Source organism: Apteryx rowi, unplaced genomic scaffold (genome assembly GCF_003343035.1).
Source record: "Apteryx rowi isolate R43461 unplaced genomic scaffold, aptRow1 scaffold_794, whole genome shotgun sequence".
In the NCBI taxonomy this organism is placed as follows: Eukaryota; Metazoa; Chordata; class Aves; order Apterygiformes; family Apterygidae; genus Apteryx; species Apteryx rowi.
This window is the reverse complement of record NW_020451087.1, coordinates 74,720-102,716: the sequence shown is the minus strand read 5'-3', so window position 1 is coordinate 102,716 and position 27,997 is coordinate 74,720. Positions and strand designations below refer to the sequence as shown.

Below are 27,997 nucleotides of genomic sequence, written 5' to 3'. Positions count from 1 at the left end.
TTTCCATAAGTGAATGGCACTGTAAACACCCAAGATAGCAGCAGATACAAGCAACTAGATGCTGACCATAATGTCAGATCTTTTCTGTGCTGGCAAGATGCCATCATTTAGAAATCATAGCATGGCTGAATGCCTGAATGCCAGAAAGACCACTTGTTGATTCAGATGGCAAAATGAATAAATACAATGTCTTAGCAGCCAGAAGTTCCACAACATCTAGCTATAGCATGCATGGCTCACTGAATAAAGGGCTTGAGCCAAAGAAAATTCATGTCTTATGAGCCCCTCTGACTTACAGTGGGCTTTAAATGTATTTGTCAATCACAGCTACAGAGTTACTATCAATTAGTAACAAGACCTGACTCTCTCAGTCTTGTTTAGAGAAAAAAAGATAGCTTTTAAACTGAGTTAGCTAATAGGATTTGGAACATCCCTTGATGTTTACGGCAGATACTTTATCATAATGTTATCCTGTAATCCAGGGGGAGCTACAGCACTACATAGGATAGTATCAGATAAATACTAGATAGAAAATCACTGGTGGATATTCGACCACTATCAACTTCAGCAATTCTGGACATTGGCAGAAATCTCAGATGTCATTTACAGTACAACCAACACAGTATGATTTTTAAAGTGCCTAACCTAGGCGCTGAGTAGTGTTTTGGCTTGTTCAATTAAAAAAAGCTTCCTAGACTCAACCAGACTCATCCTTCTGCACTCTGGTGAATGTGTTCCCTCCTTCTGTGTGGCCTGCTGGCAGAGGAAGCAGTGAAAGCAAAAGAGGAAGTCTCCCTGCATCCAGCTCCTGTGCCCTAACCCACTGCAATTCTACAAGCTGGGAAGAGAAACCGGAAGAGGAAAGTCTGCCAGTAACACTTGACTATACCACTAGAATCTTTCACGACAGTAAAATATACAGGTAGATATGTAAAATCTGTATTCTCAAGCTTCTGAACAAGGGGACCTGTGGGATTTCAGGGAGACAATGATCCTTCTCTTTTCTCTCCTTGTTGTGATATGTCCCCTCAGAAGAGGGCATGGGAATGTGCTGTAGGTCAGAGAAGCGTCCTAGTCCTAGGGACAAGCACCATGAAACTGGGCAGTGGAGAGCAGGGCTGTGCGAGGCTGTGCAAGCAGAGCAGAACAGGCCCAGAGTTATACTCTGAACACTGCAATAGTATGGTCACTTCATCTGATAACAGGTTCAGAACTACAGTACTACTGACACTGGTATATTGTCTCTGACCACTCAGCTCCAGCACCAGTAGCTACAGACACTTCAAAGCCGCACTAATAGTTTCTACTGAGCGTGCCTGAACTACGGCTACAGGTAGCTATCTCAATTTTTCAGCTGTCGCCTCACTATCAGAGATAAGCATTTAGCAGACAGAAGATATTCCTGAAGAGCACAGTAGAGGGAATACATACTCTGATGTAGGCAGAGGATCCTCTTGAAAGTAGGGGTCCTGCAAAGCCTGCTCTGAGGTAATTCTCTTCGTAGGGTCCATAGTAAGAAGTTTCTGAAGCTGCAAAGTGTAACATTAGAAATAGCAAAAAGCTTACCAAATTATCATTTTTCAAACTTATGACTTGTACATCTCAGATCATGGACTGTTAAATCATCTGTGGCTTGCCCAGATAAGCATAAGTTAGCATTTCGTGCTCAGTAAAGAGACAGAACGCACATTCATCAAAGCACTAAGACTATGAAGTACTTCTCACATAAGAAATACTGTTAAGTATCTGGCAGTATTAATTGTTAGGGCTGAATCTCTGTGCTACAATGGTGCTAAATTCAGCTATTAAGGTTCATAAAGCATCACTTCTAAATAATGGTGTTTTGTTGTAGCGCTTTTATAGCTTTTATACTGCTCCCTACTGCTGACATAACAAGAAAAGAGCATCAGAGGAGAACGCTCTGAATATGAGCAGGACTCCCCATATTGCATTAGAGATGAAAACAATAAATCTTCATCTCTCCCACTGGCAACATTTCAGAGTCAGTGCACTCTGCCACTCACACAGGTCAAAATCACACTCTAATTGGTATTGACATGAGAAAGAGGAGAAGCAGAACCTTCCTAGTAACCTTTTTTCCTTGCTAGAAGGAAAGCAATAATGAATTTGTTAGCTGGAAGGCTGTTGACTGCACCAGACTTAAAAAGATGATAATATGTCAGTAGTACAAAATAGGAATTATAGTGATAACAGGCTGTTTCTCATCCTTTTTTTTTTTAAATCACATTCTGATAAACTTGCTATACAAACTTTGGTGCTCAGATTACATTGTACAGTATCATGCCCTCACACAATACTCTTGTCTAATTCAAGTCAACAGTGAAAATAAAATTCCTTCTGCAGAGGACATCTTAGCTCAAACTCCTATCTTCCAGACCTCAAACAAAATTTCCCTGGATATCCAGCAAAAGAACGGGTTTTTGGCATAAGTATGTTTGGGTTTTGTTTTAATAAATCAAGGTTCTGGTAAACATTTCTATACTTCAGATAGCCAGTATAGTAAACAGCAGCAGAAAGCACTCATCCTCCTGAAGAAGAGATCATTCCCTGCACTTCATCTCTCAACAGCTGCAATTAACCCTACTTCTAGATCGGGTCTCATCAAATTCTCTATACTTTCACCACTTCCCGTCCATCTCTCCTTGTTCCCTTTACTTTACRAGCTGTGGACACCAACAGACTGGCCAGACAAGAAAAAGTCCTCTGGGCTGGTTCTCCACCTATCAGACCACTTGCAACCAGCTCTTCAATTGATTCCTGCCACTTATTCAGAAGTGTACCTCAAGATGCCCACACTTGTCCTGCATCATACACACCCAGAGAGTTTGCATGGCACACTTTATTTATTSTGTTTTGTAGTGTCAGATACTGCATAGCCCTATGCAGTTTTAAAGATAACAGTAAATTTAATGGGACAAAGGCACCATTACAGGTGATTCAACATACTCCTCCCTAATTCTTCCACAGTGACTGCAGGGACAAGTGCTCATGTTCCTATATGGCCACTCCTGCTCTTCGGTACTGCATGTGGTCATGGGCAGAAGAGGAGGAATACAGGGCATCAGCTCTGCACTACCACACTCCTTCCTCAGAACTGGTTGCTGCTGTACTACTCAAGAGAAACCTCCTCCAAGTTTTTGCCCAATACCACCTTCATCACAGGGAATCTCCAAATATAATCTGTTTTCTGTGTCATTCAAAGACAAGGCTATTCCACCACTGCAGAAGATCTGAAGACCTCTTAATGGACCTCTTAATGAGCTTCTCATTCTCTTAATAATCGCTCTCCACCCCAAAGAATATAATAAGTTTGCTCATTCCAGGTGATGCCACATACAATATCACTCTAAGTGAGATGTTCTGCCTATCAGGGATGCTACTGGGGGCCAACTTTCTTCGACAGTCTGGTGTTCTGTAGCTTCTGCTGCTTCCAGGAAAGTGAACAACAACAACAAAAAATCTGGACACAATTTGCTTTCAGGGTAACAGTTGCTATTACAATGTAGAAAGCCTGTGAGACTGGACTCTATCAACAGACTCTCATACTTCTCAGCAGCTCTCCAATTCAAGATTACTGACTGTCAGGCTCTACTGGCCTGACATGGTGGCTATAAATACAATGTTTGTAACTATTCCAGGGCAGCAAGAGCAGATGCCTCTCTTCCTGGATGGAAATACTTTCTGGCTTTCACGTAGACATTAACGTTCTGCATCAGTCGGCAGAGTGCCATGATAGCCTCCTCTTTGTCAAGAGTCGCGTGCTATCCTACTTGGTACTGTACTCACCTATTCTCTATCACAAAATCTCAATCAACAAAGATTACAAAGTAGATATCCTCAGAGGTCATCTTACAAGACAGAGGTTACCTCAAAAAACAACCTAACTGCCTCAGATATGAACAAGGAGTTTCAGGAAGTCTGCTTCAGAATCAGTGTACTCCCAGCCTCCTAGGCAGGTGCAATTCTAATTTCTTGAAATGGGAGAGCAATGTACACCTTTCCTTCAAGTTCTGATGTTTTTGAGGGTCTGTCTTAAGATAAGGCAGGTACTGATCCTCTTTGCAGTACCACGGCTGTGGCAATCCTGGTGCCTGGACCTCCTCAGTGCAGCAATGACCTACCTAGAAAGTTGTCTGTGTTCCTGCATGTTCTTTCACAGAGCTCTGGGAGACTGATATATGGGAGACTGAGCAATCTCCATCTCTGTGGTCTATCACCAAATCATTCCTATTCATCCCTGATTATTAACAGTGCAAAAAAATTGACTAAGAAAATCTACCTGGCTAAGCAAACTAGGTCTTCCTCATGATGTTCAGACAGAGCCCTTAGACCTTTGAAAATCTCAGTTCCCATCCTCATGATTACACAGTGGAATTTATAGGGAGACACCTATCTATTTGTTCAGTCAAGGGCGTACCCTGCATTAACTTTAGTTCACTACTTCCCCATCATTTGCTTCTTTACCTTACCACAAAAGCAGGCTTTCTAGTGCCTTTCACCTTTAGGCGAAAGGAGGGGAAATTCAGGTGTTAACTAATGACATATCTTACAATTGTGGTCTTTTCAGTTAGTGTCTTCCTCCAGATCATTCCAATTTCTGCCCAGTAAAGTAGGTTTATGAAATTTTAATTATTTTAATAAAGTTTCACATTTCTCACATGAATGCTTCCCTTCATATGCTGGATATCAGCAAGTCCCATCATCCCACCCACTTAGGACCAACCTATTCTGTTTCTACAGCTATTTTTGTCATTATCCAGAAGATACTAATAAGCCAAAGAACAAAATTTTCAAGGAGACTGCCAAGCTGAATCTATCTCTAATGATGAAAACAGACTACCAGAACTCAAGACGCACTAAAAACCTCATTACAGTGACTCCCTATTCACAGCATTAGCAAAGTCACTTCGAACTTCATTCATAACTTTAGAAAGGACTAAGTCATCACAGACGTATCCAGAAATGATGCTGTAATAGGCAAAGCAACCTGCAGTCAGCTACAGTGGATGACTCAACTAGGTAACAACAAATACAGAGTACAAATACACAGAGTAGAGGTAGACTATCATCAGAGGGAAGAAAAAAACAAAACCAAAGTTTACTACAGGAAATAATTAAATTTCTTGAAGATGTTTTGCCCACATGCACATCTATTATCCTTTCTTCCCTTTTTTCCCCACAGAACTCTCCAGCTCTTGGGATTCTGAAGCCAAGCAGAACCAGGGGATACATAATACTATTTTATTTGTACAGCAAGTCTAGGAGTAAGGCTGGGTACACAAATGCCCTGCAGATTTAGTTAGGTAAATGCTTCAGATCTTGAGTAGCAGCAGTTTAAGCGCACCCTCAACATGAACGTATACAAAGAGTAAACATCTCAAAAATGGCTAGTTAGTGATAAACAGATTTCTTTTATACCAGTGTTCATTAGAATAAAATAGAGGAATAGGCACAGATATTACTACTGTCAGAAACACATTTCACTTCTATCGTCACAATGATTTTCAAATTGTACCTACCAAAAGAAAAACTTTGCTGTCAGGCTTGACTTTGTGTTTCTCCATGTATTTTATGAGGCTACTGTTGGCATATCTGAAAAATATTGTTAAAAAAGACATTTCAGAAACAAAGCAGCATCAAAATACAGAACTGTACCAAGTGATCACAAAAATGCTTACCAGCCTTTAATAAGTAAAACATGAAAAGAACTGCTATCAGAAATCATGTCAGACATATCTAGCAGTTCACATTCCAAGCATGTCTTTCACTAGTAGTAGTAGCAGTACTAGCAGTCATATCAACTGTGTATAGATTGTTTCAACGGAACATGCAACTTTTATAGTGTATGGATAAGCTGTTGACATTGGCGTATGACAGAGAAACTCAAGCTGAAGAAGTTTATGTGCTACTTTCCTAAAGCAACTCTACCACAGAAAGCGCAGAGCAGCTCTTAACAGTGCAACAACTAAGCTACTGTTTCTTCCACTTGCAATCTGGCAGAGAAATTAGTTCACCACTCTATCTCCCCACTCCCACCTGCAGCAAACCGCACAGTCCTTATAGCTCCTGAGCTTGAAAACACCCAAAATATGTACGACCTGTACTATGCCTTGCCTTTAATCTATAAATCCAGAGGTTAACTACAGCTATTTTAAAGAGAAAGAAACTTCAGGCACAGAGAAGCTTCATAGCTTGTTTAAAGTCAGCTTAATGAATCCATGAGAGAGCCAGACACAGAAACCAAAACTCCCAAATCCCATTCCTCTGCCTTAAAACATAATCTGTGTTGCTCCTTATGCCTTCTGATCTATCAACATCACCTGACTAATTTAATCAAAGCACTTGGCAACACTAAAAGCAGGAAATTCTCAGATCCCAGATGGACTTTACATCACTACCTGTTGTGCACATTACCTTCCACAGCAACTTATGACCACCACATTATTGGCTCAGATCTCTGCTGGTCAAAGGGACCAAGGAAGTACTTCCCTAATCCTTCCGACACAAAATGAATGAAGTTATCTTGAACAGCTAATATAAGTGGTTTAAGCAACCCCATTCAATTTTGCCTGCCATAGATTAAATGGTACTTATAATGATTCCTTCCAGAAGGCCATCCAGCTGATGCTTTTAAGCACCTAGGGGAAAGAACACCCTTCAAGCAAAACACCTAATTTGAAACAGGAGAGCTGTCACAGTCTTAGAACCCAAATGCTCCAAAATAAAAAATAAAATAAAATGAAAAAATAAAAAAGAGTTCAAAGACAGTAGGAGCTAATTTCTTCATATGTGCTACATTCACTGAACTTTTGTTATCATCCACTTACGTTGTTCTTCTAAAATCTTTTTGAAGAGTTGGATATTCTGGCATCTTTCTTATGTCTTCCCAATCTTTATCTTTGTGGGGGAAAAAAAAAGGAGAAGCATTTAAAATACTTAAAGGATAGGTCAAGTAACACATGAGAAGAAACAGCTACAGGAGTTGTTTGACTTTTTATGTTTGTTGGTATTATTGTTCCATAATTGTCAGCACTTCCAAATCCATCACACTGACAGCTTCTATGTACCTGTACAAACAACTAGGCATTTCTTTTAGAACAAAATTCAGCTCAGTAGCATTATGTCTGACCCTTTAATGAAAATAAATTACCTGCAGGGAATCCCATTACACTGAAAATGCGATCTAGCTGATCATGATGAAAAGGATTACTTGTTTTGATGTCCTCCTGACGACAGTGAAATATAGGTTCCGAAGTCAATAGTTCAGCAAATATACAGCCAATTGCCCAAATATCTAGGAGAGAAGGAGGATCATTCATGCGAATTCACTGTATTTCATCACTTTGATTTTTGTTTCTGTACAATTCCTGAACAATCTATATAACTACTGTAAGACAAGTCTCAAAGTACAATTACGTACAGTATTTAAAAAAAAAATGCATTAACATAATAAATAAAAAAGGGAAAAAACTCTATCTCCAGATTTTACAAGCAAAATCACAGTTTCCAAATTCTGTTTCAAGTTGTACACTGGCAGTCCAGCATTTAATTTATTCACAGTTATGGCAGAAACCCACACAGTTTTTGCTGACAACACAGCCTAAAGGGCATTCACCTGACTATAAAAACCAGAACATTAATCCCCTCAAAGGATATATTCAAATAAAAATTCTATCACGTACTTTAGAACAATTCCAAATAGAAAATTGATAAGCAAATACATACTAACAAGGAAGAGACTAATGACTCGTATGTCTAGACAAATAGTGCAAAATGGAGAAACAGGATCCTAATTTTAATTGAGAGTAGAGAYTGATTACCAAATTAAGGAGAAAAAAAAAAAATCATACTTGACAACTAACTCCCACTGGAACAATACTAGACCCGTCTCATCTACAGCTTGCACACATGCACAAAACAACAGTGTGATATACTGCTGTTTTAATGTTAGGAAATAGCAACCTCCATTTCATAAACTTTTCATTAATATGCTTTTCAAAACTAAATATATCATATACAAGAACAATAGTTTCATTTACTGTAAAAGAAATTTCTAGATTACATGTAATCATTCTACCTACTACTATTACCATCAATCCTAGTGTTCTGTAAGACCCTAATGCTTCATTATGTATCTTAAAACAAAAGTATGAATTTGTCAGTGAGGAAAAGGTTACTGGCAGAAAAAAAAAAAAAAGATCTGTTACATTGACAAATACAATATGTCTAGAATATAATTCCGGAAAAAGGTGTCAAGATGAGACAAATAATGAACATAGATTACTGAATACAAGAACGTAGAAGCCTTGTCTGATAGCTGAGGATAGACTAGATGACCCTGGGAGACCTTTTGAACTTCATCAAATTTAATAGTATATACACAGAAAGCAGTTTACCCTTATTTTAAAGATAACAGACAGAGGTACTAACTAACATAGATAGAGAACTAACTAACTCGGAGTTTGGTTTATTAGATTCAAACTGAACAGAACATCACCACCACAAAAAAAAAAAAAAAAAAAAAAAAAGACCACTTGCTTTTATTATCTGTATGCAACTTATCTAAAAGACTCAAAAACCCACCACCTCTCACTGGTGCTGTCTGTGCCACGCTGCCTAGGAGACACGTAGTCTACTGAAAAAAGAAAAAAAAGCACTGCTTCTCCTCTGGAATCACAAAAGGTGGAGACGAAAAAAGAGCCATCATACAGGCCCTCTCTTTGTCAAATCAGGTCTATTCCATTTTCAATATGTTACAGATATAGGGTTTGGGTTTTTTAGGGGTGTCCCGATTTATAAGCCTTTCCCCCAACCTCCTTTAGAGGAAAGTCTGATAACATCTCATCAGACTTTACAATTTCAACAGGGTATAACTTGCTATATGAATTACATCACTTTCCCAAGTTTTTATCTTGCTTTGATTTTCTCATTAGTGTTATCTGTATGAAAACAAGATCTTTAGCTCTAGAGATTTTATCTGCTCAAGCAGCTAAGGCAGCGTATTAATCACAGTTCCTACGTGGGTAGTAGCCACAAATTATCTACTATAGTATAGAAATTATCTATTACTTGAAGAACAGCATCTTCATTTAAAACTACTTATTCATTAATTTTCATATCAAATGGAAAATCTTCTGGGGCATGGTTTATCTAGAGGCCAAGGGGGTTGTAGCCCCCCGTTACCAKGGCCTTCAGCAGCACTTACTGCCTATGACACAGTGAGAGAACGGCTGGGCCACTGCACGTTCTTCTGTTCATTACTGCTGTGTCCTGACTGATCTTTTCCATCTGAAGAAAAAAAAATGTAGTAATCTTGTTGACAGTAAAGTTGAATTGGAAAATCTTCCTGATGTGACACTGCAAACTTTGAACCTCTGATGCTTCATGAGCTGAATGGTGCGAGAGAAGGACCACTGGGGCGATGAATTCCCATTTCCTGGCTCTATGATTAATACAGACAGCACATTTAAAACCCTTTGAGAATTCAAAAAGACAGACATTATTGCAACTGAAAGTTACATCTGAATAAGCACTGATAACTTCAAGTTTGTGTCTGATATACTTCTGGACTGCATTTCTGGACAAGTCAAACATGACAATACTTTAACACTAATCAGTCATTATGTTCTCGAGTAATTCACAGTGCTGGGGTTCAATCCTTTAGGTTTCTTCCTACATATCCTTCAGCTTCAAAGAATTAATGTAAACTACCCCAAAATACTTACTATAGAAAGCCTGAAGCTTTAATTTCCATACATGAAGATTAAACAGCTGGAAAACTGCAGTTCAAACAGGTCAGGGCCTTTTCTTCATGAATCTAACTTTTGTGTAACTTGATCTTAAACACATCCTTGATACATATTGAAACCATTCTCACTGTTAATGATTTTCTGTCAAGTTTGTCTATCCCATTTTTTTGTAGTATTTATAATTTACAGTAATTATTTACAAATGTGTAGCATTTTTCTAGCAGGAATAACTTGTTAAATTCTGTAAAACGTAACTTCATCAATATAAGCATCCCTAATAAGCATTTATTCCTTACATTGTTCATATTAGTCAAACAAATACGAATTTAAGATCTGACTATGGAAAAAATGTGACAATTAGTAATTCCCTATGCAACCTCATTTCAAATGTTTTCAGAATATGGGCCATAAAAAAGATTAATGATGATTATATCCTGTTAGAATCAAAGAGTCTATTCCAAATAAGTATTGTCCCTTATAAGTGGGCATTTACAAAGCAAGGCTTAAAACATGCAAACAGTATTTTTCAAATACAGTACATGTTATTCATCTAGTGCATATCTACCTTTAATGCAATGGGAGCTTCTTATAATACTTATAACCAAAACYGTATAACAGTTTTATTATAAATAAGACTAAAATGTATTTAAAAAAAGAGGCAAAATTTTCCATCTGTTCCTGAGCCAAAGCTAAACCAGAGACAGCATCCATTTTAACTTGTATGTCCCAGAACCACTGAAAACTGGGCCACATACATCCCATAAGGTTGTGCTGAAGACAAAACGTTTTCTGATCTGATGTACCRGAAGGAACCTAATAAATATACTAGAGTGACACAACCATTCCTATAAGGATGGTTCTGTCTTCCATCCTTTCCTCCACTATCATGAAGTTTGCAAAATGATCCATGGTAAAAGTTGTTCTTCATCAGGGAAACAGCACAGTAGGATAAGCATACAGGACGTGCTTCACAGAAGCGTCAATAAAAAGATTCTTGCGTAGGGCACAAACTTCTGAAGGTCCAGAGACTTGACTGCATAGGTATTCATAAATTCAAATGCTAACATGATCCCCAATATTTCAAACACTTTGCCCTCCAATACCTCCAGACTGCCCACTTTCCCCCGGTTTACACTTAACCTAAACACAAGCCAATTTTGCTCTCTGGTTCTGGAAGTAAATTCATTTTCTCTGAACGAGGGGTGGTAGGGAAGGCCTTCGCAGCAAAGTCCTTTCCCTAGATTCTCCAGTGAACAGCTTGCTCAGGTCCCCCTCACAGCTCTTCACCAGTGCAATATCCTTCCACTGTAACAATTTTTCTCAGGTATAACATAATGACTTCGTAAAGGGAAAAAATACCAGCCTTTTAAAGATGGCCCCTTGCTGCTGATAAACAGATTCCTCCTACAGACGCCCAGGTGTCCCGATCACCAGGATGTTTGTACAGCTGCCCACGTCCCAGTTTTGAAACCTGTGACGCTAATAGCTTTGTAGGTCAGCTACTCAATCTGAGAAGATCCTGCATGACCCGCTCTACTCCAGTGCCAAAGCCCAGGAGCGAGTACAAAAGGATGCCAAGGTAGGTGTTCTAATGATAGGGCTGATTAAGTAGGCAAACGCTCATGTATTCCTTCCTTTCTATGACAGCACAATCTCATTTCTGCATTTGTGCCAACATTTTGGAAACATTCTTTAAGACTATTAAGACAATAAGACAATTTATTGAGACAACAGCCTTGATTCTCAAAAGGAAACATCTTTCCCCATGCATATTAACTACAATGTTTCACTGAAGACAGAACAGAGACAAAGATGAAATACWTTATATTTGTTAACTAGATCCAAGGAAAGAAATACAAAAACAAGTCGTTAATCTTAAACAGCTCTTTAATAAAATTCTGTTCAAGAAAAGAAATTAAGAATTCAGGATTAATTTTGGAAAACACATTTATTTATTGGCAACTGACTGTTAGCGAGGCTTAGTTTAGTAGCACCAGTATCTCAACCAACCTGGATTTTTTTCTTTTGAGTACAAAGTCTAGAGTCTAGAAGTAGTCAAAACACTGATAAAGAAAGTGAACAGCCTAGTAACAGAGGGACACCAGAGTACAGCTTCCCTACCTCCACCAAGGGCAAAAGCGATGACCCGAGTAACCACAAGCTAGTTAGCGAGGCCCTGAGCCAAGCCAGGCAATCCAGGACTGGAAGAGCCACAATGTCCACAAAAGATTCACCTAAACTTTCAAATCAGATCAAGGACAATATATGCTCCAAGAAACAGGAAACCTAGAAGAGGGTTGTGCATGCAAAGTGCATCTATTTCTCTCAAATAAGTACCAATTGGTCTAATGAAAAGCTACAACCCCTTCATAAGAAAAATCTTGCATTTCTTATGCTGAACACAGCAGCATACTCTAAACTTATCTTGATACACAGTGACCTGGGAGCATAGAAACACTACAAAAAAGAGTTTATTAATTTTTGCAGGTTTTAAATACCTAGAAATTAGATTAAAAAGAAATAATACACCTTTAAATAGGGAGTTTCTTGTTTCTCTTGTCTGATAAGGTAAACAGAATATACATGTCATTACCACCCAAAAAAGAGTCTTCCTTTTTGTAAGTTAAGGTCTCAATTTTTATATGTTTCATTAAAAAAATACTTTAGTCAACAAAACAGAGGTGGGTGACAGAGTACTTACCAGCCTTTTAAATTTGACACCTTTCATGCAAAACTGATAACAGGTCAAACATTTACATGTGACAGGCTTTTCATGGGGAAGCAAAAAATGATCTCAAGAGGCTAAAGATCAGAAATTTGATATTACTCATTGATAAGTTAGCAAATATTCACTGAGCTTTAACAGGATCTCAACAGAACTTGACTGAAGAACAGGAGTTTCTACTGTAAAAACACAAAGAATAAATGTTCTGCAGACACCGAATACCTCCCAGAAACCTGAAGGGATGATCTCAGTCAGCCAAACGCGTATTTAGGTGCAGCACTTCATTTCAAGAATGCATACCTCCTGGGTCATGATGTAGAGAGCCAAGATAATTCAAAACTTTCAAAGGCAAAACTATTTCAATTAAAATTAGCCATAAAAGCTCCTATCCTTATACTCATCACACACACCCTTTTTTTTTTTTTTTTTTTTTTACCATATGCTTCCATTCTAGCCTTTTAAAGTAAGCTGCCCTTTTCTCACAATTGTCCTAAGAATTTCATGAATTTCAGTTACTCCATCTTAAAACTTTTGGAACGTCTTGAATGAAATTCTGAGTTCATCAAAATCAACTGCGAATTTCTACAGCGCTTTAGCAGGCCAGTATTTCTTCGTTCTCGTTAAGCAGAATTATTTTAGGTTGTCAAAATATTTATTCTCCCACTTAAATTTATACTCCTTAGTATATTTACATTAAATGAACATCTTGGGATCATATGATTTCACACTGCTGCTGTGCATTAGACACATTATCTACCTTGCAGTGCTACATTTAAATTACTGTGGTAAGCTTGATGACACAGGTGTCTAAAATAAATGACTTAATATGTGGAGTGACAGTAGAATCAGATGGCCCTAATATGTCCTCTCATGCAGCAAAAATATAATCATAAACCACAAATCCACATTAAAGGACTTAAATATTTAATTTACAGAACTTCACATCCAAAAACTTGGAAATTCCTGGTTTATGGTTGTATACACCACTTGGTATTTTCTTTGTGCAGCCTATGTACTACAGGAAACGTCAGGTGGGAAAACGTGATCTTATTAACAATTGTACCATAAAGCACAAGATTTAAAGTTTTAGGGACATTAGTAGATCTGGCATTTTCTAAGTTTCCAATATTTGCCTTTGTAAAAAAGTAGCATTCTTTAAATATGCCGCTTTTGTAAGGATTTGCAGTGCCTGTCTCTCCAAATTTTTCCCAGGAAAAAAATCCTATACACCACATTTTCATCACCACTTCTTCAACTCTTCAGTCTTTGGTGACATCTCCAAGACTACTACTGCTTAAGCTACAGATTAACTACACTGGCTAGCAGTGGAGCAGGCTAAAATCCTTGAGAGAAAGAACAGAGGAATGGTTGCACGAAAGCTGGCCCATCTCCTTCTTCTCTTTCCTCATTTCTGCTTCCACAGAAGGAGGGGAGCTCCAGCCTTAGGTGATGTCGCTTCAGGGCAGGGAATTAGGCCACTGGGACAAGCACTGAGCTCTGGTGAGGAATGTGGGTTATAGCCTTGTTTTCTCCCTACCCTTAAGCCTTCAGATAAGTCAGGGAAGGCAGAGGGCTATCATTTTTATGCCACCTACAGTACCTCCAAGATGTAGCAGAGCGCGTACTCCTACTTCTGTTCTGGCAACAACAGTGCTTAGACCCCAAAGGGGCCAAGAGTTATGTAGGCAGGCTGCCAAAGTTTTTCAGTGAAACAACAGTAAAAGAAAAAATGGTCTTTAAGTGACATCTCATCAAAAGCACAAGAAATCTAACGGGTGACAGGAAAAGCAGCTTTGTAGCCTGAGGGCTACTTCCCCCTACCAAATATCAAACAACTATTGTAAGTAAAGGAGGTATGAAAGCTTCTCATTGCAAAGGTCACAAGAATCTTTCATATTGCAACGCATTAGGCATGTCAAATATAGAAGTTGTTATCACTTCCTCCTATAACCACAAAAGAATTAAGATATGCAGCCGTTTCTTGAAAGAATATTTACAAAGTTTTTCAGGGAACATCCACAGCTTTGCACAGTCACTTTGTCCTGTGAAAACAAGGACTGACAGTATCACCTGAGCATAGGACTGGAAGGCCAGGATTCTTAATCAAGGTGCTTTATCATTAATTCCCTCCCTGCCATCTTCTTCCATTTTTTTCCATCACTGCAAGCAACAGGTATCTAATATTGTACAATATATTGTACAAATAGCATAGCATATTAGAAAATTGTTGCCATTATCTGTGCTTTTCTGAAATGTAGCAAATGAGAAGAGAGCAGTAAATCTTCTTTGAAAAGAAAATATACTTATTTCTCATGCCTAATCAAACACAGATTTTTCTACTACAATATTTTAACAAAACACAGCTTTTCTGTACACAGTGGAGATCTTTGGAGGTTAACTCCATGCTGAATGAAAAGGGACAATGAATTTATAATATGTTGTGTACTCTCACTTGGCTTGTGTCATCTGCTATTACAACTTTTTACTAGGTCCAACATGTCAACACCTTCTAGAGCTAACATAAGGTGAGCAAAAGGCCTGCTATCTGGCAGAACATGTATGAAAAGTACTTTCATAGCTTGTTCCAGTTCACAAGTTCATGCCAGTCTTCTCCGGGAGTTATTAAAGCTTTTGATGCTTAACTTATTTCAGTCAATAGAGAAGAATGCACACAAAGAAATCGTGCCTCCAAGATAGCACAGGCAGAGAGGCTTAATCTTCCTTCTAAGCAGAGTGCTTCACTTTACAGTTTCTTAACATTTCTGTTACAAAGGGATTCAACCTTACAGCTATTTCTAACAAGGTACTGAGGATATCTCCTACATTCTTATATGCAACTCTGTTATGCAACGAAATGAACTGCCATGAACTGTAACCCTGCTGCCAGTCAGAACTGTTTCCAAGAAGTCTATTTGTGAAGCAATCCCAACTCTGTCCTGAGAACAAGTCATTCTACTGAAGTACTAACCAGTACTGTAGCGTTGAAAGGTTCAGCTCATATTGCTGAAATAATTGTGCTTGAAGATCAAACTGATGAATCAGCTAAAAAATTCCTCTGCACCAGAAGTATGCATCTTAAGATGGTTATGAAGTTAGGTGCTTGATTTTCAACCAAGTTCTAAAACTAACTTTTGCTGGAGAACCTTTTTAGACAAGGGAGTGAATAGAGCACGTTAAAAGCTTTCATTGCTGCACTAGTTAGCTAAAGAAAAGTGTTCATGGAACCAGGTTTTACTAGAGACAAGCTTTTGGATCTTTATATGGCAACCTCACCTTTCATTTAAGAAAACAAGATCAGCCTTTAGTTCGTTGCTTTGTAAAGGACGCCTTAAAATACAAAACAGTATCAAACATTCCTGAGGTGCAAGTTCAGTTCTGCAGCAAACCATTTACCTGTTCATATATAAAAGGAACTAAGTATTTGCAGAATATCCCAAAGAATCACAATATATCACAACTGACATGTACAGAAAGGAGTTGAGGATAAAGAGAAGTGGGCAAGATTTATCTCCTAATCTTCTCCAAATGCTGACTCTTGCTTTCTCATGTCACCATTTGTGTCCCATTTCCACATTAGCACCCGTTATTTGCTCTTGGCTATGGCAGACATTGCAAGGAGAACTCCTGTCTTACCTCCCTAAATCCTTCTTTTTAACTGAACTTAAAGAGTAGGCTGTTCAGGGAGGGTAGAGGATAAATCCTGCTGCTGCTGCATCATCTGCCCGGTAAAAGGCAAAGTCAGCGAGTTACTAGGGAGGCACAAGCTTGCTCACATTAAGAGGCACCATGATTGCTCACAGCTGGGAAGAACTTGAAACTGTCTGATATTCTGAGGAAAAAAGGAATTAGAAGGAAAAAGAAACGGTACAGACCATTATGCGCAGGGAGGTTTTTTTGGTCCACAGATCACAGTCAATTTTTGAAGTACAAGGGCCTAAGCATAGAGGGATTTTTGAAGGCACCTCTTGCTCAAAGTGTTTTTTCATCACAGTGCTTTTGCTGTGGAAGACATTCTGCCTTCCGAGTATTTTTATGCTATTTTGATTTTCCTTCTCTAAAATAATCCACATACAGTTAAGTCACAGTAATCATGTAATAGCAAATCTGGAAAAATATTGAATAAAAAGGCAAAAGCCCTTGGTTCCTTCTCTCATATGTTTTGCAGGAGCAGGAGAGAATCGTGAACATACGGAAGAGTGCAGGGTGATCAGCAGTAGAAGTTAACCTGTAAACTTATACAGCAATCTAAATTGTAAAAAATGTTTGGGATTTTCATTTGTTATACAGCAATCTTCACACAATTTATGTGTTCCCTCAGCTAAAAACTGAGGGAACTGCTATAAGTCAGTAAAATTGGTAGATTGTAATCGTGACTGAAAACTGAGTGGTTTTGTTGTTCTCCCCACCCCCAGCCCCCTTTTTTTTAAAGGTTCAGAATGAGATGTATTTCTCAAGCTAACTGCAGATGCTAAGTGACATCCCTGGGTTCTCAGATGAATTAATCTATTCACGGAAGTAATGAAAATAATCCATAACACACTTGTCCTGAAGCTCCCTATTATCTGTAATTGATTTTATCTTCAAGACAATACTATTAAGTAGCATCCCCATTTTACAGAGTGAAACAACACATGGGATGGWTTAAATGACATGCTGTAAGCTACATACAAAGCTTGGGACTGAGTCAGTATTTAAATTCAAGTCTCCTGAGACCCATCTTATTGTCCTAAAAGATAAGATTTTACTGTCTGCCTCACATTAGAGCAACTCAATTGGTTTTACAACATCAGAGACAGGTCTGGCCTACTGCACTGCGAGTCACTGCCACTGCTCTCGTCCTCCCAGCTGTGAATCTAGTACACAAACTCAGACACACCTTTCAGGCTCTCCATAACTGTCACTGGCCACAGGCTTTACTAGCTTTTTTACAGACACTGACAAATTTGACAAGAGAGAGCAATACAGCAGTTAGAAGAAGACAGGAACCAGTATGCTAGATCCTGAAATAGTTAATATATTAAACTGCACAACAGTCCTGCAGGCAATATACCCTGAGTTGCTGTCAGCATCTGAAGTTTCACAAAATACTAGTTAATGTATCTATAAAATGTTCTATTTTAAATGACCTAATAATCTGTTAAAAAACTTACATTTTTTAGGTGATTGGAGTGATAAGATTGTGCAGTGTAGTAAATGTAATTTTTTTTTTTGAAAACAAGAAACATATAAAGTATTTCAGAGCTCACTGTCAAATAAGAGGAAAAAATCAGCAGTAAATCATTTAGCACCTGCAATAATTAGATAAGAGCACAACAATTAATCTTTGATATTTAAATATTTTGCCTCTCAGAAAAAGAAGAACAATTGTGATAATCAAAATGAAGAAAATTTACCACATGCCAGAATAAGTTTACCACAAAATATCATCTGAATCCAATTGCTTCCCGTGTCATATAACATTGCCCAAGGCACGAACAAGGCTCCCTTCCTAGTGTATCCYGAGTTACTCTTTTTGGAGCACATAAATGAATATTTTCCAAACTTTTCTACATTTCTTTTCTACTCTCCTCCCCCTCCCCAATCTCTAGCAACCAAGAACGTGGATCCCTATGCAGCAAATTGAAGCTAACTGACTCTAGAGTTGCTTTTCTTAGTTACCTTTCATGGATGTCTAAAAGCAGTCCCCACATTCCCACAGGTCCACAGACCACAGGTAGAGAACCTTGGGTTTAAATTTTTCCTAAGGACTATTCAACCTGCTGAGCAGCCCCATTTGGAATTTCTGATTTACCAGCTTTTCCAGATATGTCTTATTTTCTCCCCTTCGCCCCACCCTCCTGGAATAAGAGAATCAAAGAACTTGAGGCACTTGTCCAAGCTTGCGAGCAGCCTCGCAGCCTGGTCAGTATGCCAGTGGTCCACGCGCACGTAGAGCATCTCACGTATTCAGAGTGGGGGGGGGACTCGCTGCACATACAATATGGAGTGCACATGCACATATTTCCATCCTAAATCCCACATAATGCACCCCAGATATTTCCCTCTTTTTTTCCCTGGATAAAGTTGAAGCGAGTTGTTGAAACTCTGACAGATCCCAGCATTCATTATAAATTCATTCCCTTTGATACACCCAATATTTTCCTGTGACATTTGCTTTCAAAGGCATTTTGATATCTGCTTATACCTTTCACACATTTCCAGCTTTCATAACCATATGTTACTCTGGAAATAGAATGAGGTGACAGTGCACTGCCCAAGCTTTAAATTACAGTTTTTCTATTACTAAATCTTGCTTAGGCTGGTAAATGCAGCTGCCACATGACCATTACTGACATTCCTGCTGACTTATAATCTAGGTAGAGAAATTACCTTTCCTCACTTTTCTTTGTGTTATAACTCAGCAGCGGAGATTTCTTGGGTGCTCCAATTTATTTTTTATAATTATTAATTCCATTCTTTTTTGGTTCAAGACAGTCTTTTAGCCTACCTTAAAGGGTGGGTTGACAATCAGGCTGAAGAACTGTTTTGTCAGCAAAATCCAAACTATCTAGAATGCTGTAAGGCATTACATGTCATTATCATGTATTTCTTTAATTAAGGCAAGTGGTAAGGAGAGGTAAGATAACGTGTTCTTGTTTGATAGCACTGATAACTACACAAGTTGCAACTTGATTAAAAAGAAAAAAAAATTTAATCATGCTATTTCCTTGATATTATGCTTCAAGATGTCCCAGAATGAATCATAGCAGAGACTGCCACATGCTTTCTTAAAAGCCTATGAACTTTCATCTATGATGAAAAAGCTCTTACTACTGTAATATTCTCTTTTCTATTTTAATGTTTCCAGAAGGAAAAAAGTCAGATTAATGTGACATTTCAAGCTGAAAGCTAGCTTACTTTTTCCTTAATCTTGCCTCAATCGTTTCCTTTATTCCCCTTAAAATTACAGTGCAGAAATCTTTGCCCATCAAGGAATGGAGTATGGTACCTCATCACTTGCTTCAAAATTGTTTCTTTAGTATTTTGACTATAATGACATCTTCTGTTCCTCTGGAGACTTTTTAAAAGTTCAGTAAGTTTATTAATGTTTCCATGATCACAAGCATTTTATATTTTTCTGGTAACTTGGTTTCACCTAAAGCTTGTTCAAGTTACTTTTCTCTGTATGTTTTACTGCTTTGTTAAAATATTAGGATATGAATTCAGGAGAGCAGAGTTTGATTTTAGGTTATGGAGTTGAAAATCCAGTCCAACTTCCACAGGCTGCAATAATGTTAGTACAGATTTATATTGCAGCAACAGAATAGAAAGTGGTCTTCAGGTTCTATGCAACATTTTTCCAGTTTATATTCATCTGTTAAATTAGTTGTTTGTAACTATAGTAACATGTTATGCAGGAAACTTTACTAACAAGTAGGACTTAGAATACAAATGTTCTCAGTTCAGGAAACTGAATATTATTCCCCGTGAAACTCTAACAGGGTTTTTTTACTATTCTTTTAACATGCAGAAAACAAAAGCTATTTCTTTTTGTTTTTCCAGCAACAGTGTTTTCCTGACTCCTGTACCTCCTCAAAACATGGTGTTAGATATGTGATAAACAACAACCTCTTCTGCAAGCTCATAAATGAGAAGTATTTCATGAGGATGAAGGGACAAATCAAATAAGGGGAAAATGTCAATGTAAACCTACCTCTAAAATATTGAAATATGCTTATACAGTAAGTGTTCTGCGTTTAGACAGAACACAGTTCTATCTGAACAGATTGCACTGAGTGAAGTTTTTCCCTGCAGTTCAAATCTTTAAAATGTAATGAACATCAGGCCCAGAAAACCAAGATAAAGTAACATGTAAAGTAACACAAGTCAAATTCTAGTTTCAACAACTGATCATGTACAAGAACTATTTGCATGCAAGCAAACATATCTAAAGGCCTTATTAGAAGAACAAAGTGGACACCATGGTAGACAGTATCCAAGACCTTATGAATACACTGCTAATAATTTCAGAAGTAGACTTGCTGATATGCATGTTATATGTGCAGCTAAACAAGTACCGACTATCCAGAGTTGACTAAAAAAAAAAAGTTAAATTTGTATAGTAACATAAACAAATTAAAAAATGATACTCTAGGTTATAGGGTAGTAAAGTAGCATCAATACATGCAAAGAACAGGAACTGAGAGGAAGAAACAGAAAGAAGAATTCCTCATAAAAAAGCTTAGAGAAAAAACATTTCAAAAGTGAATTACTGTCCAAATTGACAACAGGAACTTAATTTTTAAGATATATTGAGTCACAACCCTCTCCGAAATTCTTCTAACATTGTTCATGTTGAGCAGCCTAAAACTGGAAGCTACCAAATCAACTAGTACCTTTGAAGGCTTTGATCATGAACAGTTATTTTAGAAAAAGATTTGGATATCACAGGTCAAGCAAGAGAGTCACATTTTTGAGCTACGATTGGCAAAGGGCAGGCAAAAGGAATTGTTCCTTTTTCACACGGGGATAATTTTCTATCAAGTATTGTGGAAATACGGCACAAGGCAACAGGAAATTGAGTCTTGAGAATAAGATAAGGAAGTGTGTGAAATACAGAGAATATATAAAAAATAGATATATAAAAACTAAAAGCCAGTAAAAACTTGAGCAAAAATCTGAATTATGCAGCAACTGTTTCAGACAATGTTTAATGTATTGCAATAAAGAATTGATGACTGAAAAAATTCCTAGTAAATTCAAATAAAAATATTTCTCACAATGGTGAAACTCAAAGAGAATTGACCAAAGCTGGTGTGATATAGCTTTTAGCCTCATTTTATTGAGGATTGCTGATTATATGTTATATAGAAAGCATAAGAAAATATCTGTGGAAAATGAGAGGCTATATCCCAAATAGCCTGTTATTTACTTTTTCATAAACTGCCATATCTAATCACTCTTCTTCTAAATGAGCATGTTCAACTGAATAGCAGTTAAGTGAGAATCTTAAATAATTTATGAGTTATTACTAAAAGCAGTACATTAGTGCTCCTGAGGATTGTGTAATTTTAAGAGATGTTAGAATTATATTTGTTGCATAGAGATTTAAGAGATAGCTTAAGAGTTGCATTCTTTGCCAAAAAAACCATACATGTTCAAGTTGAATGGCAACTCTCTCTAGTGTGATTAGCTCATTAAGACTGTCTTTTTAAGTGCACATAATGCTAGAAGCAAAACACAAGTCTGGACTCATAAAGTGCATGAACATCATTGCTGTCATTTTGTTACCAACTTCTTCCCTTTGCCTTACAGCTGCATACAGATCACCTCCATGATCTTTGTTCTTTTCTCTTTAATCGCATCCTCCTCTAATCCTTCACTCAGCCTACAAATATTACCTTGCAACTTTCCTTGTTTTCATTTCCGTATTTTTTACTTTGCTGCCCAAAGCATTTTGAATGCCCTTGCTACCCACAGTGTGCTGTGTATCATGCTATCCATTCAGAACCCCCCAAGGAATTCACTGGKGTGGGTCTAATATAAGAAAGAAAAGCCTCAAAAATAATAAACTGCTAACAAAAACAAATCTCTCTGAGGCAGCATCCTCCTCTAAAATTTCATAGGGACTCCTTGTCTTTGTTTTAGTATAGACTACAGATCCCTCAGGGCAAGAATTAAGTAACTTATGACATAATTAAAAAACAACGGCATTATACTAATTCATTTGTCAAAGAGATATCCTGAGATAATGGTACATATGGCACACCTAAATCTGCAAACAAGTGTGCTATCTATCACAAATAGGTAACTGTCAGTTAAGGTAGCTTCTCACTGCTATGAGTACAGGTCACTCAGTAATCTGGTCCACTCACGCTGCAGCTTCACATAAGCAACTTCATCAAGGCAGTTTAAGCATCACAGTCATTCACAAGCATTTAAAGTGACCCTGGTGGCATTTCTTTAAATACTTATAGTAACCATTTTCACCAAATACAGGGTGCAGCAAACGGAGACTTTAGAAGTTAGCAGGGCAGTTTGCACAGTGGGGGATGCAAAGCAGGCCCTGGAAGTCTGCTCCAGACAGCACTGGGCTGTGCAACAACCATGGGGACACGCTGCAGCGCTCCATCCCCAACATCTGCTGGAGGAGGCACCCTGGGAAATCAGAGGCCTCAACCAAGACAGAGCTCCAGAGRGGGAGTGCTGCCACCCTGGATGCAGGCTGCAGGGGGGCAGCAGCCTCACCTGCGGAAGGTGCGCTCTGGTTGAGGCAGAGTCACCAGGGGAAGGAGCTGTAGGAGGAGGAGAACAGACTGTGTAGCCTCAGGGAGAATAAACAGAGATGGATGGGGTTGTCTCAGGGACCCTGCAAACATTTCTGGAGCGTGTTGGCAGCAACTGCTTAACACAGATGCTATATGGGTCTTCTCTTGGATCTGCTGCTCATGAACAAGGAAGAAATGGCTGGGGATGTGATAATCAGTGTAGCCTTGGCTGGAAAAAACATGAAATAGTGGAGTAATGAAGGCACGTAGTAGAATACAGGTGCTGGACTTCAGGAAAAACTGGCTGAATCACTGGGGTCCAGGGACACTGATTAATGGTTCATACTCTATCTGGAGGCTGATTAGCAAAAGTACCACAGAGGCCTATGCTGGGACCTATGCATCTTTATATTGTTACCAATGACCAGAAGAAAGAGATTGGACACATCATCAGCATGTTTGTGGACGAGGCAAAACTGAAAAAACAGTTGATACACTTGAGGGCAGAGCTGCCATTCAGAGGGAACTGAACGCAGGCCGGAGGAATGGGCCACAGTGAAATTTAGCAAGGACAAAGTCAGGCACCTGGGATGGACTGACTCCCTGCAATTGTACAGGCTGGGCACTGACTGGCTGGGAACCGTCTCTGCAAAGAACAAACCTGGGGATCCTTTAGGCAAATGGTAGTGATGAAGACTAACAGCACCCTAGGCTGTATCAAYAGGAAGAGAGCCAGTAGACTGAGGGGAGCGATTACTCCCCTTTACTCAGCACTCATTAGGCCACACTGAGAATACCATGTCCAGTTCGGGGGCCTGAATACAAGGCAGACTTTGATGAACTCACACTAGTTCAGCAGAGGGCCACCAAGTTGGTCGGGGACTGGAGCACTTGCCCTGTGAGATGGCTTTGGGGCAGGGGTCTAACAGCAGCCTCACAGTACCTACAGGGTGGTGGTGATCGAGCAGATGGATCCAGGCTCTTCACAGTGGCACAGGGCAGGAGAAAGGGAGACAACGAGCACAAATTGAAACAGGGGAGGTTCCGACTGGATATAAGGAAAAAATTCTTCACTATGAGGATGACTAAGTACTGGAACAGGGCACCCAGAGAAGTTGTGCAATCTTTGTTCTTAGAGGTTTTCAAGATGTGACTGGACAAAGCCCTAAAAAACCTGGTCTGAATTCAGAGCGGACCCTACTTTGAACAGGAGGTTGGACTAAAGACCTCCTGAGCTCCCTTCCAAACTGAATGCTTCTGTTGTTAGTATTTTACCTTGAATCAGGAGTTTACTTTGGAAACGGATCAGATTGTCCCCACTTCAGTTCACACTGCAAAGTCGTCTCAGAGTGCATAAAATTAATCCCTTTGGGATGAAATTAAACCAAAAGATGTGCTTTCACCACTAATGAGCATTTGTCCATTGAAACAAGCCAGAGATGGCCCAATGTACTCCCCTTTCTCTGAAACGCGTGGATGTGGATGTGGATGTGGATGTGGATGCTATGTCCTCAACATCATTTTGCTTTACATTTACACTTCTGTTGTGCCACACTACTTGCTAAGGGAAACAGTCATTTTAATAGTTTATGTTTGTCCATTTCAACAGATGAAAAGCAACACTGAGGTTTAAGACCTTACTTTTCAGCTTTTTCATGCTGATAAATTTTGTCCGAGGATAGAAATGCACATTACCTGCCTGTAAGCAGAATTCTTCAAGACTGAGTCTACATATTCTTACAAATGGGAACACACAGCTCTGATTATAGAAAATTTTATAGCTATGCTCACTCACTAGACCTGTGCAGAAGTCTTTTTGCGCTTCTTCACAGTTCCTGCATATTCTGAAGGCCAGAACAACATATAAAGCAGTGTTTTGCCCACCTCAGGTCCTCCCACATTCGAGGGCTCTAAATGGGAGAGGAGACTGGTAAAGAAATGTGAAGTGCAAGCAGACATTGAAGAAGTTAGATGACAAACATATAACCTCTCATTTTGTAAACTTTTTTTTTGTACACTCACACATAATGGGATAGTTTGATAAACAGTAATTACTTGAGAAAATCAGACTGTGAGATCTTAATTAAAAGTATTGATCTACCCAACTGAATTCTCAACTGAGATGCCAGTATAAGAGTGTCTTCTAACTGTCTGAACAAGGGATCAATAGCATCAGCAAAAATCTCTGTAATAAGAAAATCCCTGTAACTGCCAAGAAAGCCACCTCTGTACATGTGAGGAATGATTTAACCCCTTTCAACACAGGGACACTTCTTCCTTTGCAGTTCTCTTCAACATACAACCTAGGCATGCAGACAGGATACCTCCTGTGCATCAAGTGTTTTTATTGTCTAAACTGTTAGGCACTCAGGCTGATTGTGCTTATGGAACTTATTAAGTCGTAATAAAGACTAGGATCTGGCCACCAGCCCTCAGGAGTGAATGATCTGCAGACTGCAAGCAGTGCAGGAGACTGCCCTTCACCTTACCAAGCCAGATGCTTTATAGAAGCACAAAGCATCTGGATATGGAACACAGTAGAAGAACACCACTTCACCAGCCACAGCTTTTTTCCCTTTGAAGCTATTACAAGATTTCTGAGCCCACATCAGAAAACCATATAAGCCAATGCAAAGAATATTTCTATTAAAAAAAAAAAAAAGCAAGCGCATTTAAAATTTCTAACATTAAGATTAACTTGTATCTAAAAATAAGCCCTCAAAAAGGTTCCATCTGGATTTACTGTGGATTGGATCAGACTCCATCTGCTGTTACTCCAGGAAAAAACCTAGCTGGTCAGTTGATCATTACATCTGTTATATGGTTCCCCTCCTTTAAGAAAGTTAAAGATAAACCTCTCTCTTACTCAGCAACTTACCAATAGCCTTTGTGTAATGCCTGGCTCCAAGTAACAGCTCCGGAGCTCTGTACCAGAATGTCACCACAACCGGATCCAAGTCTGCCAGYGGCTTCAAAGGCGAGTTGAACAATCTGGCAAAGCCCATATCAGCTGGGAAAAGAAAAAGAAAGAACATTTTAAAAATTTAGCATAAACTACAAGTCATAATTTAACAGCTTTGCCAAAAAGCTATAGAACAAAAGCTCAGAAACACTAAAACTTACAAATCAGTGTATCTAAGTAACTGACAAGTTACTCATAACAATACTTATCCTTATATAAGCCTAAATTCCATGCATTTCATTTGACATGACTATGAAGGATGATGTTTGAATAAGTGTTTTCATCAGAGAATTGTAAAACAATATGTAAATACAAGTGCCACAGTATTCAAAATGAGCTGCAAAAGATACCTGGGTAACCAAATTCAATAGTAGTAGGTCTCTACTCTTTTTGCGTAGCAAATTTTCGGACCTCTAAAAACATGTGCATTGATATTGCTTATAAAAATATAGTTAAGAATTAATACAACGTGTAAGTAACAACATTACAATACTTAATCATAGAAGAAGTCAAAAGAACCCTGGCCTTTGCTCAACACTAAGGTAGCCATACAGAAATTTTAACCTGGTCCTGGCCACCGCAGCTGCTCTATGGGCTTATTCATTTTTTGTTTCTTGCAGATATTTTTATCCCACCAAATATCCTTGGCAAGCTCTATAAATGTCTAATAAATTATTCTGAATCTCTTAAAGTTTGTAAACTTGGGGACTGAGATTTAAAATTGAACTAGATGTTGCACATACATTTCTCCAAAAATAATTCAGAGTTTTTTCTATCTTACACTGAAGATGCAATGTTTTTAATTACTCCTTAGTTGTACAATGAAGTTTTCTTAAAAGGTTTACCTATTTTGACTCTTCCTCTTTCTGGACCCTCACCCATTACCAGAATGTTTGCTGGTTTCTGGAAAACAAAAAGCATAATATTTAGTCGACCAACCTTTGATGATTATCTTCAAGAATAATAAAAATACATACATTTATTTTATAATAATGAACATTTCTATAAATATTCTTAGAAGTCTAAAACTAGTATACATTTATGCTTTGTTGGCATTTGGGTTTTAATTCTAGTCACGGACTCACAATTAGAAGAACTGCAAAGTATTTTACACTCCTTTTTTTTTTTTTTTTTTAAACCAGTATGGTAATGTTGTTCATTGGTGAGATTTGCCTCTAAAAAAAAAAAAGGCATTTTATATCAGGCTAAGGTTTATTGCGCAGATCAATACTCTGGCAAGAAGCACTTTTGCCAGTGTAGCTCATTTAAAATGATGCCAAATACTGGTATGCAAACACAGAGCTGAGAGTTGCTGTTGCTACCATCATATAAAGTGAGATTTTTAGTGTATGAATGGTAAAAATTACACTGGCAAAAGCACTTTTTCCACAAAGTAAGTTGATTTCATGCTATGAGAATTTACCTTAAAATGGGAATATATACAGCTACATCCACAAACTTTTTACCGTGTAGACAGAACCTTTATAGATAGAGCAAAATTTTTATAGGCGCTTTATGCAACCTGCAGTTGTTCACAAAAAGCTGTTTGTGAACGCCGTACAAAATCGGCACATGACAGCACAGCAATTATTCTACAATTAGGATTTAGATTCCCTCAGACACCAAGAGTCATTCCTTAGAAGCTTTTACCCTACTGTGTTAACAGCTGTAAAAAAAGTAAACAAGATTGAAAACATTAGATGATTTGAATGAAGATATCCATAAGGAACTTTCAAAGCAGCATTTTGGAAGTTTTTCATCCAAGCATTAGTTATATTTAAATATGTATTTTAAAATCTCTAACTCCACAAGAGCTCTGGTCAAGCAGGATTTGTTCAATCATCAGAAAGGGACATGCAGAAAGCTGACACTGGAATCTCAACTAACTTCTCAGTTCCTAAAACTTGCCATTACTTACCTGAAATGAGACTTAAGAAACTAGAGTTATTAATTTGGTTCAAACTGCAGCCAGTGATTATATACATATATATATATATATAAAATAAAAAWATATATATATATGTATATTTTTTTAAGCAAAAACTAAAATAAATGCTATTTTAGCTATTCCTTCCCATCTGGCTCCAGGAGGTACTTCTCCCTCCCAACCAGTGCCAGACAGAGCTTCTTCCCTTGCTCCAGCCATCGCTCCTCTTTCCCCTCTGCTTCCTACTCTGCTCCAGTTGCTGTTGCTTCTTTCACGTCTCCCCTTCTTAGAAAGGAAAACCAGCTGCTGCCTCAGGGTTTCTTCCTCTCACACTACTTCTCAACCCTGTCCCAGATTTCTCATTCC

General features: G+C 38.4%; 1 protein-coding gene across 1 annotated transcript in view; it reads right to left on the bottom strand.

Annotated features, from left to right (window-relative positions):
- Positions 1-27,997, bottom strand: part of LOC112977041 (cyclin-dependent kinase 19) — a 103,991-nt gene that overhangs the window by 12,317 nt on the left and 63,677 nt on the right. Inside the window, exons 4-9 of the mRNA XM_026088901.1 lie at positions 26,550-26,607; positions 25,621-25,752; positions 7,172-7,315; positions 6,849-6,918; positions 5,541-5,613; positions 1,432-1,529 (exon numbers count right to left, since the gene is read on the bottom strand). Coding sequence (XP_025944686.1) covers positions 1,432-1,529; positions 5,541-5,613; positions 6,849-6,918; positions 7,172-7,315; positions 25,621-25,752; positions 26,550-26,607 — 575 coding nt within the window. The remainder of the gene's footprint in view (positions 1-1,431; positions 1,530-5,540; positions 5,614-6,848; positions 6,919-7,171; positions 7,316-25,620; positions 25,753-26,549; positions 26,608-27,997) is intronic.